This window comes from Myotis davidii, unplaced genomic scaffold (assembly GCF_000327345.1).
Source record: "Myotis davidii unplaced genomic scaffold, ASM32734v1 scaffold539, whole genome shotgun sequence".
NCBI lineage: Eukaryota > Metazoa > Chordata > Mammalia > Chiroptera > Vespertilionidae > Myotis > Myotis davidii.
The window spans coordinates 730,888-747,729 of NW_006290028.1; the positions used below are offsets into that span (position 1 = coordinate 730,888).

General features: G+C 48.6%; 1 protein-coding gene across 2 annotated transcripts in view; it reads left to right on the forward strand.

Annotated features, from left to right (window-relative positions):
* The window catches only part of FAF1 (Fas associated factor 1), a 184,614-nt gene extending 176,963 nt beyond the window's left edge, over positions 1-7,651 (forward strand). For both annotated transcript variants that reach the window (XM_015563297.1, XM_015563296.1), the window contains one exon: positions 5,632-7,651. In XM_015563297.1, the coding sequence (XP_015418783.1) occupies positions 5,632-5,715 (84 nt within the window). In that variant the 3' untranslated portion in view covers positions 5,716-7,651. The remainder of the gene's footprint in view (positions 1-5,631) is intronic.
* The last annotated feature ends 9,191 nt before the right edge of the window (positions 7,652-16,842 follow it).

A 16,842-nucleotide genomic window follows, 5' to 3' on the forward strand; every position in this document is an offset into this window, starting at 1 on the left:
TTGAGCGAGCAGTTATGGCTGCTCTCAGTTCCGTCCCTAGGGGCTCTGCCTCTCAGAGTCCCAGCAACCGCTGCAAACCTCGGAGAGAAAGCTGCCTTTGAGTTTCGACCTGAAGCCAGACAGTCCCGCTTCTCCCGTTTGAGTCTGGGTCCCTAGAGCCCGGATCTGGAGCTCAGAGTCTGAGACTCCCTCCTGATTGAAAAAGACAACCGCGCCCTCAGCTGCCAGCCCGCTCCACACGCACCTCTGCACCTTAGTATTTGACTTCATCTCTGCGCCTCCTCTGAGTCTCGGTATGCTATTCTCTTTCCTCCTAGTTGTAGAACTTCCACTCAGCCAGCCTTCCTGTGGTTCTGGATGATGTCCGTTCTGTCCTTTAGTTGTATTTTTGAAGTGGTTCTTCAAGGCAGCAAACTCCGGCGTTAACCTATGCCGCCATCTTGGTTTCGAGTAGCATTTTTTCTAAATGTGAAAATATTAGATCCAGACTTTCCTTTATTCAACTTCAAGCTAAAAGCATTTCCTAACCCTGGCAGGTGTGATTCAGTTAATTGGAGCATCCTCCCATGCATCAGAAGGTCTCAGGTTCAATTCCTGGTCGAGGCACGTACAGAAGACAACCCAATTGATGTTCTCTCTCACATATCTATCTATCTATTTATCTATCTATCTCTCCCTCCTTCTCTCCCTCCCCCCATCCATTCTCCCTTCTTCTCTAAAATCAATTTTAAAAAATTAAAAAAGAAATAAAAGCATTTCCTTAGCAAAATTAAATAAAAAGGATTAATAATAACACCTACCCTACATGATTGTGAATTAATGGTTGTGTAGGTATCTTGCAAACTATACGGTATTATGCATTTATTGCTGCTACTATTATTTTTAGTATTACTCAGCTCCTGGCCTCAGGTAGCTTCCAGTCTACTAGTGGTGTGATGTTTATGCTCAGGTATTTAAAAAAGAGAGAGAGAAGCAAAGTGATGTGGCCAGAAAGATCCTGAAATAGAAGTTAGACACTCTGGGGCAGACTACTGTATCTGCACCTTATCAGCTGTGCCACCTGGGCCAAGTCACTTGACCTCTCTGAGCCTCAGGTTTGCCGACCTGTGAAATGAAGGGTTGAACTGTTTGACAATATTAATTTAGTGAGAAAATATATCAATTTTTTTCTAAGTGTAATGAATAAAATGTCAAAATGGTTGAATTTTCTCTTCTAACATAGACAAAGTCAGGCCATACCTCTTGTTTGAAAATTCCCCTCCTCCCCCAAGAAGTCCCAATTGTGGGTTTCTGTGTTGATGTAGAGTCAATATAGTCAGTAAAGTCCCAAGGAAATGGCAAAACACATGCTCAGATTGGGTTTTTGTATTCGTATTTTATAAACATTTCAGGATTTTTTCTTACCTTTAACCTTTTGTCATTCTTAAAGTGATCTTATATCCTGGAAACTTAGTTAGAAACAGCCTCGGGGTCATCTCATCCAACTTCTTTCTGTGTGGCTCCTGTTCTTAGCAACACCTCTGGCAGAATAGTCTGATAGTTAAACATGTATTTCAAAGCTAGATTGCCTTGGTTCACATCTGGCTCTGCTCTTAATAACTTTGAGACCTTGGGCGAGTTACTTAGTCTGTTCCTTGGCTCAGTTTCTTCATCTGTAAAATGAGAATAATAATAGTACTGATCTCAGATAACCTACCCCAGAGGGTTATTATGAAAAACAAATTATTTTTAAAATGTAAAGTGCTTGGAATATGCAGGGAACAAAGTAAATGCTCAGTAAATGTTAGCTGTTATTATTATCACCACCACCATCATCATCATCATCATCATCATCATCATGTTCTTCAAATAAGCCTCTATTTGAATGCTTCTAGGGCAGGAGTGGGCAAACTTTTTGACTCGAGGGCCACAATGGGTTCTTAAACTGGACTGGAGGGCCGGGACAAAAGCATGGATGGAGTGTTTGTGTGAACTAATATAAATTCAAAGTAAACATCATTACATAAAAGGGTACGGTCTTTTTTTTTTTTTAGTTTTATTCATTTCAAACGGGCCGGATCCAGCCCGCGGGCCGTAGTTTGCCCACGGCTGTTCTAGGGACACTAGAGAGTAGGCTCACTCTACCCTCCCAACCCCTCCATCACCCAAGGCAGCCTGTTGGCAATGTTGGCCAGGTGCTTTTGGTTATTGTGCTTGTTGGAGTCAGATAGACTTGAGTTTGAAACTTTATTCTATTTGCAGCCTTGGTCGAGATAAGCCATGGTATCTTCTGTAAAATGGCAATAAACTACTTCACTGGGTGTTCTGAGGACTACTTATGGTACTATATACAAAGTAGTTAGCATGGTTCCAGCTACATGTAGGCATTCAATAACTGATAGTTGCTGCAATGATGATGATGAAGAAGAAGAACAAGAAGAAAATAAAGGACGGAAGGAAGAAAAAAAGGTAAAAGAAAGAGAAGCAGAAGTAGCCACACCAGCAGCTACAGCTCTGCTAAGCTCTTTCTGACCAGCTGAGTTCTGTTTCTTTGCTGTTTTACCTCACTGATCCCAGCTCTGCCCACTGGAGCTGCACAGCACTTTCTGATAAGTAGTTCTACTTAATCAGTCCTCAGATATTCAAAGGGCTGACAGGGCCCCTGCCTGCCCTGGGGCACACAGGCAGCACTTCCCAGTGCCCCTCCAGGGAGACATCTCCCGCTCTGCAGCTGTTTCTTGGAGAACAAACGTGGTGTTTAGACTGTCCTGCTAGGCTCTGTCCCTCCTGGCGTGCTCCACCTCTTCTTGAATGGGCCCAGAGCATGGCAGTGTGGTTTCACAGCATGGCCGCTGTTGTGCTGGAATGAAGCAGGGGACCTACATCCCCTAGGTCTACACCAGTCAAATGAGAGTGAAAACAGACTGTCCTGTTCACTTTGAAACTCCTCTCTGAAATGACCTTCAGAAAAAAAAATTGCTTATGATCTGGGGCACTAGATCGCTCAGCCCCAGCACAACCATGTTTGCTGTGAAGCAGTCCATTGTGGCCCAGCCCCACCACAGCTATAAAAGGCGGTCTCCAGATGTTGAGGCATTGCCCTATCAAGGAAAAGGGAGCACTTATGCTGGGCACTGGGTAGAAATAAGAATGGCGGGCAGGTGCAGACTGAGCTCCAGGAAGTTTTGGAGGAAAAGCTCCAACACTGAGGTCAGACAGACCAGGTCCTTTACCCAAGGCAGCGCTCCAGCTAGTGATGGCTGCCACCCTCTGAGCACTTCCTGGCTCGGGCACTGTGCCAACGGCCTCACCAGCATTCTTCTAGTTAGCTGTCACAACAGCCTCTAAAGGAGAAACCGATTATTCCCATCATACAGGTGAGAAAACTGAGACTCTCTGGTTGTGTAACTTCTTCAAAGTCATATAGGTAGTAAGTGACAGCTGGGATTTGAATCTAAGTCTGCCTCACTCTTTTTAACCATTGTGCAATATACACAAGGCCTTAAATAAGTGCCAACCCTTCTGAGCCTTAATTCTGTCATTTTCACCTACCATGCATAGTTGGTCTAGGGATTAAATGGGATGACATATTTACAGTGTCTGGTATGTAGTAGATGTTCAAGAAATTTTAGTTTCCCCTCCTTATGTCCCACCTTTCCCACTTAAAGTGACAGGGAAAATCACTTAACGTTTTCTGGACACAGTTTTCTCATGTAAAAACTGGGTGCGTTTTCTGAACCTCTGACCTTGCATGTTGACAAGCCAGGCAGGGTTCGGCTTGGGCCGGAGGCTCCAGCCTCCCAGCCTCTTTTGCTTTGCAGCAGATCTTTCTGGCAGCATGCACAGCTCTGGCACGGTTATGATTATGGTTTCTCCCAGCAAACATTATATTTACAAACCACAAATAACAAAGTAGAAGGTGCCGGAAGAGCTCTGGCATGTTAATTAAGAACAATAGCGGAAGCAGCTGGGCAGAAAATGCCAGTGAGTCGGAAGCAGCAGCAGCACAGCTCTGCTTGTTGACAGAAGCCAGGACGGTGTTGTACATTAATTGGGGAAGTGGGTAAACATTTGCCAGCAGCTTGCCCCCAGTGCATTGGAAGACGGACAGCAGGCTGGGCCCTCCCCACCACCTTGCCTGCTCATGTGCCCAGAGCCCCAGAGATACCAATAGAGCAGCTTTGCTCTAGGTTCCTTATAAGCAGAGAGGATTCTATAGGCAATGTGTCTCCTTAATGACCCTCCTGGGCATACCAGGTTTCTGCCGGATACAGTTGAACATAGTGTTCCTCCTTCAGCTCACCAGCCTGCCTATGACACTCTGCCTCCAGGACCCCCACCCCTACCCCACCCCCAGTGGGCTAGGAGAAGACAGGGGAGCCATCTTATTGGATGTGGCTTGAACTGAGCAGAGAACATGATTGCCTGCCTGGGGTGCTGCAGTCTCTGCCCACAGGCCCAGAGCTTCTGTGTCTGACAGCACATTGCCCAGCCTCTCATCACGCACAGGATGGACGCAGATAAAGCTGCCCAGCTACCTGTATCCATCCTCACAGTTGCTCACACACACCGCAGCCATCACTGAGACCGGCTCTCGGCCGGACACTCTGCTAATTATATATTTTTTCTCATTTAATCCTCACATCAGTCCTACATGATTGATACTAACTCCAAAGCCACAAAGCTAATAGCCAAAACAGCTGTGATTTAAACCAGAATCTTTCTGGTTCCAAAACCCATTGTCCTTTCCACTAAACCAGTATTTCTCAGCATTTTAAAATTTATGATCTCTTTCGTTAAACAGGAAATTTTTGTTTTTCTTTCCCATTCAGAAAACATCCACGTCCCATCCCTGCCCCCAGCCTAGGAGGTTAGGAGCCTAACTTAGGATCCCTGTATGATTAGCATATCCCAGCTGAGCCAAGAGGATTTTGTCCAGCTCTATTCTCTATGGTTCACATTATAAAATAATGTTTTTTTATGTTCTGTAACATAGTCACATTATGACATTGACTTATTTCTTCACACACACACACACACACACCCAACAGGGAGATTGTGTTATGCCTTCCTAAGGAGCCTCTCCTCGAAGGGGAGATACTCCTCTGTGGGCGTGGTGGGGTGGGTGTCTGCAGTTTATCACAGGAGGTTTAGCAGCCAGATGAGCCGCAAAAGCTTAGCTCCTTCCCAGGGCGCAGAAAAGGCCTCCCTGCTGTCAGGAGTTAACCAGGGAGAGGGCCCAGAAATGCCATCAGTCGTTTCACCAGCATCCTTTCCTCAGGGCCTCCTGTTCTGTTGGCCACGCTGAGCTGTGGCAAGGACCCCCCACCTGCCCAGGAAGAGGTCCAGTCTCCTGAACCTGTGGCTTGAGGTCAGGTGCTAGTTCATCCACTGAACTGTGAGACTTGACCTCTCTAAGCCCTAGTTTCCTCGATTATAAACTGGGAATAACACCTACCTCCAGGGCTGTGTTGAGGATCAAATAAGAGAACAGTTATATTGCAAATCTTGCGTGAATTTTGGGACACCCTATACAAATGCTCATGTCAGGATGTAGCAGGCTCACAATCAATGTGCGTTCAGGACCTGAGTGCCATGTGGAGAAAACCGTGCTTTTCCAGTCTTTTGAATATATGCTTTTTTTCTTTTCAGATAACCCAGCTGGACCCAAATAAATCATTGTTGGAGGTAAAGTTGTTCCCTCAAGAAACCCTTTTTCTTGAAGCAAAGGAGTAAACACGCCCAGCGGTGGAACCAGCCATTCCTTGACTTGCCTGAGGCCTGCGTCAAGAGAAGGGCTCTTTGCCAACCCACCTACACGCTCGTCTCATTGAATTCAGTGTCACACTCTGCCTCTTGCAAGATTGCTGGAAAAAAGTAATAATAAACATAGCTACTTAACACGTCCCATCCACGAGTATATGTTCCCAACCCAGAGTGACAGCTGTGCTGCCCCCCCTCTTCCCTTCACTTGGCCCGGTCAGTGACAGTGCACTGTCCCCGTGTGCGTGACCACAGAACAGGACCGATGCCTCTCCAGGGCCCTCTGCCCCCAGTGTCCAGACAGCTCTGTCTGTCCAGGGACACCAGGGCGCTGTGTGTCGGATATGTCTCATTGAGCCGGATATGTCTCAAGGCTCACACACCTGCCTTGTTATTGTCATAACTGGATTTCTACTTTGTCGCCTAATTTTAAGAGGCAAGGGGAGGAAGTCAAGTGGAACTTCTTGGCCTGGAGATAGAACAGTATTGTAGGGGAAAACGCATATCGTTTCTGATGGTACTTTCTGACCTTTACTAAGAAGTAAGGTTGTGTTTGAGGGCTGCATTTGAGGAATACGCAAGGTATTTATTTACTGCTGCTGCCGTGGGCCCCCATGTTCCGTTTGGAGGTGTTTGCTGTTCCACTGCAGCATGGGAAGCTGTCTGAGCACAGTGTGGGTGTTGAGGTATGTGAAGAGGACCGGTTCCAGGACTTGGGTCCTGGCCCAGCCGCAGGAAGCTGCTGTTAGGTTTGCATTTGGAGCCTGACGGATCCCAGCTCCAAGGCTGCCCCTTTAGTGTACGGTGAACGCAGTTCCCTCCTGCTTTTCTCTCCCTCTTTCCTTCTCTAGTTTGGCCTTGTCACTTGGTGTGTTAAGCCCTTTGTCTGTCACCAAAATCTGATCAGCTGCCCCTTGGACTCAGCCAAGATGTAATAAGGAATTTGTTCCACTTTTTATTATTTGAGTGTTTCAATATTAGATATTGGGCTCCTGTCTCAAATGAAAAGGATCTCATCTGGTGGCTGAGAATTCTGATGTCATATATTTAAAGAGCAGACTTGGGGGCTCAGCTCAGAAGATGTGTGTTGCCTGAACCCACGTGTGGTGATTTCGGGATGATTTAGTATATGTGGACTTTCGTTAATCTATGGATTTGGGGGTTAGAGTCCAGTTCACTGTTTATACCTTCACCAACAGTGATTTCTTTTCCATCTTGGAATGTTTCTATCCGTTTATGTGTCCCCTGTGGTCTCTATCCTAGGGGTTGGTATCCTCACTTGACATCGTGTACGTGTCCAGAAGAGAGTCTGAGTGCTGGGTTTTTCTCCCTGACCCAAGCCAAGGGGTTGTCAGGAGACTAACCGAAGCCTGAGAAATGCCTGGTCATTCTCCCTCTGCCCAGAGCCCAGAAATGGGCATTGGCCAGGAAAATTCCATCTCTGTCTTTTCTCTGATGCTCCAACCAGGGACCTCCCCTGATCACTCTCTTAAAAAGAGATGTGTTCCTAACAGACGAGTGCTGCGTCTGCCGAGGGCAGGCCTCCTCTGACCCCAGAGGTCTCTCGGGGAAGCTGAAGGGAAGAGACCCACAGGGGATTCAGCCTGAGCACGTGTCTCCGGCTCCACTCCACCCTCTTAGCCTCGTGGCCCCAGCTACAGGTGCACTAGGGCGCCAGCTCTTTTCCATGTAGACCTTGCTCTGTAGCGGCCATGGAGAAGCTACAGCCCTGAACTCGGGCCAAACTCAGGAACAGCAGCAAGGGTAGGGGTGGGGGGGTGGGGGTACAGGACTCTGAATTCACTTTCATGTTTAACCTGTTCCGTCTGATTGGGTTTGACAACATCATATTGTTCCCCACTGTCATCTTCACTTCTGTATTCCAATAATTATAGACTTTACTCTGAAACTGATTTTGTGAAAGTTATTAAATGCTACTTGAATGTGTATGGAGTTTACACACCCTTTTTCAACCCTGTCTTGGAAGGTGTTCCTTGCTCAGTCCCACGGAATCCTTTCCTCTGGGCCCCACTGCAGGGAAAGGCCTCCGCTGATTCTCACTGTTCACTCATGTCATTCTGGTCTACTGAGCTCCAGAACAGAGGCCGAAGCAGTTTTATGTCTTTTCTCGCAAACACAGCATTACAATGACTACAGAAACATGAAGTGACCTGCTGTCACCACAGAAATGGCACTGTCCTTGGCAGCTCTTCCTCCTACCCTTAAACTTCCCTGGGCTTCCCCTCCCGGCCTCCAGACACAAAGGCGGCCAACATCTGTGCTTGGTGTTCTTTTCTTTCTTTCTTTCTTTTTCAAAACAATTGGAAAACATTTATTATACTGAAATGTATACATCCTACTATTAAAAAAACAAAGTAGCAAATTTGCTGGTGCCATAATTTAACTTGTCTCACTGGGACTAATGCTCAGTACTACTTGGTATGATTTTAAGTTTGATGAGCTTTTAGCTTTTTTACTCCACTTCTAAAACCCTCTGAGAAATTCAAAATATCACACAGCACTGAGTGGCATTTATCGTTCCATAAATCTTGAGACTCAAAAATGTGCTTGGTGTTCTTAAGCCCAGCTGTTTACAGTGATGGTCCAGGGTTCCTCGCCATCTCCACCCCATTCTAGTTCACTCCTCTGGGTTTCTTGGAGTGTCAGCTATACATCTAGAGCATTAGTTTGAAGGTTTAGGGAGTTAATGCCAATTTCCCACCTCCTCTCTGGAGGTGCATTCTGGGGGAGGTTTCTGGCCTGTGATGTTACCTGCTCTGGCACTGCTGGTTTATTGATCACACAGGTGTTCTTCTCTGAAGTATAAGCATCCAAACTCTGAGTTGGAGGAGAGCATCTTTTATACTATAAAACAGTGGTTCTCAACCCTGGCTGCACATTAGAATCACCTGGGAATCTTTTTAAAATCCTGATTTCTGGGCCTCATCCTCTGGAAATTCTGTTTCTTTGTTACTAATGTTGTGGCCCCAACCCATAACAAAGACACAGAATTTCCGGAGGATGAGGCCCAGAAATCAGGAATAGATAGATATAGATATAGATAGATATAGATATAGATTGATTTCCGAGAGAAGGGGAGAGAGAAAAACAACAATGATGAGAATCATTGATTGGCTGCCTCCAGCAGGTCCCCTACTGAAGATTGAGCCTGCAACCCAGGCATGTGCCCTTGGCCGGAATCGAACATGGGACCCTTCAGTCCGCAGGCCAATGCTCTATCCACTGAGCCAAGCCAGCTAGGGCCAGAAATCAGGATTTTAAAAAGATTCCCAGGTGATTCTAATGTGCAGCCAAGGTTGAGAACCACTCCTATAGAAGAATAGAACTTGGGCTTTTACAGATTTTGCTTGGTGATATTAGAAACACAAGTTTGCAGTGTCTTTAAAATTGCTACTCCCAAAGCCAGACTTGCCGGCCTGAGTGCTGGTCCATGGGATGGATCTTAAAAGATGTTGCAGCCGAAACCGGTTTGGCTCAGTGGATAGAGCGTCAGCCTGCGGACTGAAGGGTCCCGGGTTCGATTCCGGTCAAGGGCATGTACCTTGGTTGCGGGCATATCCCCAGTGGGAAATGTGCAGGAGGCAGCTGATCGATGTTTCTCTCTCATCGATATTTCTAACTCTCTACCCCTCTCCCTTCCTCTCTGTAAAAAATCAATAAAATATATTTTAAAAAAAAAGATGTTGCAGAATTCTGGCAGGTTTCCCAAAAGCAGAGGAGATGTTCATTTGGACACGGGAGAGGGCCTTAAATGTCCCCAGGAGCAGCATCACCCATTGGCACTCTTCTACCAGCTTCTCACTACCCAGTCCTGGGTCCCACAGGGAATGGGATATGGAATCGTAAGTCCAGCCCAGGCATAACTCACATGAGCCTGTCACATGCCTTGTCTCATTTGATTCTTTATAACGTTCTGGCTGGAGACCACACACACTCCAGAGATTCAGTGTCTTCCAGTTTGAGCCTTGGTTCTGCCATTTAATAGCTATGTCACCTTCAGGTGAGTAACCTCTCTAAACCTCAGCGTCCTGGTAACATCAGATAGCACTCTGCAGCTCCCACTCCTTCCACCCGGCACAGTCCCCCGCACTGAGGAAGCAGGGCAGATGATCACCCCATTTCTGCACGTGGCCGCCTAATGTCACACAGAATGTCAGCAGAAGAGTCAGGACTCAGGCCCTGGGCTCTGGTGCTCAGGTGCACAGCTCTTCCATGAAGAACTAATGAATTTCATGTCCAAGAAATTGTAGGACTCCCCTGCGATTGGGTACAAAAAGTTGTGTGCACTTGTCCGGAAGGGGAATCTGTAGTCATCAGGTCCTCACTGGGCTCCATCGATGCCAGAAACGTAAGAACCACCATTTACATCATGCAGACACCGGGCCGTTTGCAAAGTTGAATCTGTCCATTCTTCTCACCAGCCATATTTTTATCTAAAGGAGAGCCACAACCCAGAGAAGGTGAGATGCGGCAAGTAGGCTTTCGTGCCCGGACTTCCCTCTGCATTTAGTGCTTCTCGTCTCAAATAATCTGCTTTGGTCAGACAGCTCCTCCTTGCTGTGTTTTGAAAGGTTGGTCTGAAAGAAAATACCAATAAAAGACATGCTCTCCAGTCTCCAGTCTGTTCACTCTTAATCTGTACGCTGTTGTGGTTCTCAGTGTGGTTCAGAGAACAGCCTCTGGTGCCCTGTTGCCTGGGTCCAAGCTCCTCCACTTACTAGCAGTGTGCCTGTGGAGTCACATCACCTTCCTGTGCCTCAGCTGTTTAGCGATAAAATGGAGATAACAATGAAGATTAAACAAACCAACAGATAACATGTAAAATAGAACAGCTATTACCTGGTCTGCAAACTCATCCTACATAATAAAAGGCTAATATGAAAATTGACCAAAAAGCAGAACAACCAGTTGCTATGTCACGCACCGACCACCAGGAGGTAGATGCTCCATGCAGGAGCTGCCACCTGGTGGTCAGTGTGCTCCCACAGTGGGAGTGCTGCTCAGCCAGAAGCCCTGAGCCAGGCTCACGGCTGGCGAGAGCAGTGGAGGTGGCGCGAACCTCTCCCACCTCTGCGGAACTAAGGATGTCTGACTGCCAGCTTAGGCCCACTCCGAGCCGGCCTAAGCTGGCAGTCAGACATTCCCCAAGGGCTCCTGGACTGCAAGAGGGCGCAGGCCAGGCTGAGGTACCTCTCCACCCCTGAGTGCATGAGTCTCTTGCACCAGGCCTCTAGTAGGATTATAAAAGGAAAATGTGATGATAGCAATGAGAAGTAGCAGCTTATGGGCAGAGACAGAAAAGGTGAAAAGCAGACCTGTGATGCCCAGGAGCACTGCTCCAGAGCCCTTCAGGGGAGGTCCAAGTCCTGCCCCCAGTGCCACTGTTACTGTTACGGACAAGCCCAGTGTCATGGTAGGGAGGGAGGAGGAGGACTAACTTCCTGAGCACTTAGGCTGTGCCCAGGACTGTGCTGGGAACATTACATACATTATCTCCTATAACAGTGGTTCTCAACCTTGGCTGCACATTAGAATCACCTGGGAATCTTTTTAAAATCCTGATTTCTGGGCCTCATCCTCCGGAAATTCTGTGTCTTTGTTATGGGGTGGGGCCACAACATTAGTAACAAACAATTTCCGGAGGATGAGGCCCAGAAATCAGGATCTTAAAAAGATTCCCAGGTGATTCTAATGTGCAGCCAAGGCTGAGAACCACTGTCCTGTAACCCACAACAGCCCTGCCGGTGGGTGATCTTGATCCCATTTTGAAGAAGCTTGGAGAGGGGAAGGGGCCTGCGGAGCCCCACTGCTAGTGAAGAGCAGAGCAGAGCGTGGGCCAGGCCTGACTCCAGAGCTGCTGTGTTTGTGATGATGCAGTGGCACCTTCGAGGCAAGTGTGTCTATTACCAAGGCATTTCAAATAACAATTACAATAATACAACGTCTTAAGAATGCTGGTGGGTGCAAAAAAAGGGAAAGCCACATCTTTTTGTAGAAAACTCGGCTCTCCAAAGTGACTCATCCCCAGTGTGTCCGGAGCTGGAATTTCAGCAGTACCTTTTTTAAGCACATGCCATGGTTGAGGAAGGATCCCGTAGCCTCTAGCTGTGACATCTGCAAAATCTGTTGTCCTACTGACATGCCTTCCCTTCAACCCTTATTGTCTCCCCACCTAAGTCAGTGGTCGGCAAACTCATCAGTCAACAGAGCCAAATATCAACAGTACAACGACTGAAATTTCTTTTGAGAGCCAAATTTTTTAAACTTAAACTATATAGGTAGGTACATTGTTATTAACTTAATTAGGGTACTCCTAAGCTGGCCTTTGCTAAAAACATCCTCAATCTGAGGGGTCGACCTCAGTGAACGTACCCCCACTTCTAACGCCACTTCAAAATAGACTCGCCCAGGCTGAAAACCGACTTCTGCACATGGGCCACGAAGTTTCCATCGCACTGTACGTGCGCGCCCACACGTGGTATTTTGTGGAAGAGCCACACTCAAGGGGCCAAAGAGCTGCAAAGCACTGCCTCACCACGCCCACAGCCCTGCTCCAGCCCTTCAAGGCTCCCCCTTGCCCTTCAGATAAAACCCAAACTCTTGGCTTAGATTTAAAACTCCTGTCCCTCCCTCCCCATCTGTATCACTAACCATGTCCTCAACACCACACATCCATACTGTCTGAGATTTCCCACAAGCATTCACTCTGTCACCTCTGGCCTTGCACGCTACTCCCTTTGCCCCGAGGACTCTTCCATCACAACTAGACGCCACCACTCACTCATTCTTCATGTTCCTTTACTCTGCTCCCTCCAGGATGGCGCTCCCCACCATTGCCACACCCTCCAAGGTGGGTGGCTGTGCTGTGACTCTCAGCCCTGGGCTGCCCTTCTCCTAACACTGCTCCCTCTGAACTCTGCAAGCCTTGTCCTCCCCTCACATTGCACCCCCAGATTATGAGCCGCCCAAAGGGTCTGAGTCGCTTCATATCCTCAAGGCCTACCGAAATGACTAGTACGTGGTGAGCACACAGTAAGTTGGGGTTACTAACAATTTAAACAGAGAAAATGATGTCCATGTGCCTATAAGCTGGTCACTTCCTTCTTTAACATACGGCTCATCTGGGAGCATCGTGAGGGCAGAGACCAGATCGCAATTATCTGTTTATTTCCCGAGCCAGCCCAGGGTTCGGCGCACAACAGTCGTGCACCCAGTGGTTACTGAAGCAGGTAGTTAATGGGCGCTGGAGCAAAACCAACTGCAGCTTCTGAGAAGAGACAGAATAAAGGAATTGGTTGAGTACTAGCGGAGCCCTGCGCAATGCTAGGGGCTCTCAGCTCTCTGTCCTCCCACCCCATCCTCTGAATTACTCTGAGGTCACTACTGTTAGCATCCTTATTTCACAAACGGAGGTTCAGAGAAATGTCACTGTCCCCGAGACACACGGCTTGTAGGGAGAGAAGCTGAGCTCCCACCCTGGATCTGAGCCCACAGCTCTCACCTGCTCCCATGGACCAGGTGCCCTCTGATCCGCTTCGATGGCTTCGAACCCACACACCTTCCCCTAGCCTTCCAGGGGCCTGCACTTCAGTGTTCCACCTTCCTCTCTGGAAGGCTCCCCTCAGAGTTTTCCTGCTCTGCTTGCCTGTGAAATATCAACAGCCCTGAGTTTCTTGCACTGCCCTCTGCTCTTCTCAAAATCTCCTTAGATGAGAAAAAAATTTTCTTTCTTTTTTTTATAAAACATTGATTTTTTTACACAGAGGAAGGGAGAGGGAGAGAAACATTGATGAGAGAAAAACATCGATCAGCTGTCTCCTGCACACCTCCTACTGGGGATGTGCCCACAACCCAGGTACATGCCCTTGACCAGAATCGAACCTGGGACCTTTCAGTCCGCAGGCCGACGCTCTATCCACTGAGCCAAACCGGTTAGGGCGAAAATTTGTATTTCTAAGGCTCAGTTCAGATTTTGCCTCATATAAACTTCATGAGGGAGGGGTCCATATCAATATGATCGTTTTATCCCTCAGCACTAGTCTGGCACTGTGTAGGGACTTGATACATAGCTGTTGGTAATATAATGAACATTTACATCACATCTATCATATGCCAGGCACCGAGTGCTTTACTTGTATCAATTCATTTACTCCTCACAACAACCCTATGAAGCAGGAGCTGTTACTAACCCCACTATATGGGCAAGCAAATTGAGGCACAGGAGGTTATTTGCCCAAGCTCACACAGCTGCTGGTAAACCCATGAGCCAGATTCATATGCAGGCAGCTGGGCTCCAGAGTTCAGGCTGTTACCACTCCATGCCTCCTCCTCCAGGAAGCCCCATGGAATCCACAGGACAAGTTAGGGGCCTCTTTCTAATCCCTGGGTTAGCCCCTAGCAGAGCACTTATCACATTATTGTGATTATTTATACAAAAATCTCCCCCTACGGACCATGACAGGTCTGTCGCCACTGGGCCTAGTACAGGGCACAGACAATAATCTATAATAATGAAAGCATAATATGCAAATTGACTGAACAGCTGAACAGCAGAACGACTGTCTGGAAGACTGTCCAGACAACCTTCCAGACGACCATGCTATGACACGCACTGGTGCCAGGCCGGGCCGCCATCACCCCACAATTGCCCCACAGAGGGAGGCCCAAGCCACCCTCTGCAGGATGATCGATGGGGGGGGCTCCATGATCACCCCAAAGAGGGAGGCCCAGGCCACCTTCTGATTGTGGAGCCCTGGCCAAGTGGGCGGGGCCTCCCAGTTGGTGGCCACAGAGGGAAGCCCAGGCCACCCGGCTGGGGGCACTGTGGCGTGTGGGAACTCCCTCTGAGTAGCAATCCATCTGGGGGCCCTGCAATCGATCGCCCACAGAGGGAGGCCCAGGCCAATCAAGTGATCACATCCCACGCCTGTCGCCCACAGAGAGAGGCGACCAGTGGTGGGGGGAGGGGGGCAGCGCCACACAGATAGCAAGCAGTGGCAGCGGCAGGGGCAGGCCTAGGGGTCCTGGACTGCAAGAGGGTGCAGGCGGTCTGAGGGACAAACCGCCCCCCCTCCCCCACATGAATTTCTTGCACCGGGCCTCTAGTTGTTATATGAATGAATGAACTAATGAAACTACCCTATGAGGTGGAACATATTATACCTGTTACATACATTAATATACAGAGGCTTGGAGAGGCGAAATCATTTGCCCAGTGTCTCTTAGTTACTATGTAACACACTCATCTCCACTGAAAATGTTTTGGGTTTTTTTCTGACATGCATTTTCATCAGGCCAGCATTTAACTTAAGTACAATTTAAGTGTCCTTTGCCTGATAACGATCGGGCCAGTTTTGACTCATCCATTCATCACGGAGACTTTTTGCTAAACACTCAATGCTCAGCCTCCACCCAAGGCTCAGATCTCCCAGTCTGGGATGGAGCCGCCTATGTCAGGGAGTGTGGTCAATGCCAGAGGAGTTCCAGTCCAGTCAGTCAGAAAGGCTTCTAGGGAAGAGATGAATCCCGTCTAGGAGCTCTGTCCAGAGCCTGCGGGTCTGAGATGCCAGGGTTAGAAGATGCAGGCATCTTACCAGATCAGAACGGAGCCTGCCCCTCTGGTCCCAGGTCCCCAGGCCCCTGGGAATGTGATCTGCCTTACTTGGGCACACACTGGTAACATTTGCATAGCACTTTTCTGAGGAGTTAGCCACAAGGAGAGAGTCTTCGTGAAACTCTTCTCTGTGCTTTTGGAGGGTTGGGCGGGAGCACATGTAAGGGGAACTGGGTGTGGAGGCCAGGAGCTTGCTGAGGTGGGTGCCAAGGCCTCAGCTGGATGGAGCACCCCAGACGGGAATCACGATCTTCCTACTTGAGTCTGCATAGTCCTTGTCACACTTCAGAGCACCTCTAGGTACAGTAGGTCTACAGTTTCTCATCCTACAGATGGAGAAACTGAGGCCCAGAGCAGTGAAGGGACTTGACCAAGGCCCCCATTTCTGGCATGCCTTCAACCACACCAAGCATCAGTGAGGAACCGGTTTGCACAGATATTGCCAAATGTCTTAGTTCTTTCATGTAAGAAATGAGATGCATTTTATGAGTTTTGTACATGGACACAGGTCATGGACGCAGAGGGAAGAACGTGTTCTCTGGAATAAAAGTGGTGCAGAACCCAGCCCCTGCCTTTGGGGAGCCCCACTGGGAACCAGCAGTGCCACAGTGTGGCCCAGATAGCAGAAGTCCTGAGAGGACAGGCCAGGGTGCCTCTAGAGGCCCAGGTGGGTGCAGTACCACTTAGTGTTTCATGGCAAATGCCTGGTTAATGGATCCCCTAGGGAGGGTGGTGGGGGGAGTGCCTAGGGAAGGAGATGGCCCAGAGTCCCACCTTGGGCCTGGCAGAAGGCCTCTGAGCCATGAATCCTGATTCTGGAGGGTGTTCAGATGTTGGCTCAAAAGCAAAGGCACCTCCCGTTGCCAGCTCCCAGCTTTATTTTCACTCCCATCTGACACAGGAGGAATGTGACAAGTGCAGGACTCCAGCCCAGAACAGCCAGGTTCCGTGAGCGAAGATGCTGAGGAACTAATTCTAACTGCAAAGAGCAGGTTTGTCCCTTTCTGGCCCAGCTGCCTGGCCCTGGGGCAGTTATGTCCTCCCTGTGCCTCAGTTTCCTCTGATGGGAATTGGAGATGAAGATGGATAGCTGTGTGGCGTCAGAGGGTGGAATGCAGAGGCACTTGGGGAGCTTGCAGGGTCAGCATTTGTCTATTGTGCCTCTGACAAGAGACAGTGGGGCATCCTGGGCATTGGGTCTTAAAGGGTGAGGAGAAGTTTTCCAGGTAACTGGCTGGCCTGGAGCTGGGGGCCTGGAGGCAGCATCTTTCATCTTTAATCAGGGCCAGCTCAAGCCTGGAGTCTAAACCACCAATGGGGACACAGAAGCGGACTTGTGAGCCAGCTTCCCTACCCCTCCCCAGACCCAAACTGCCAGGAAAGAGATTTAACATGTTGGACTCCAGGCCAATCAGTAAGGGACATTCCCCCCACTACCTCCCCACTGCCCCACTACCTCCCCCATC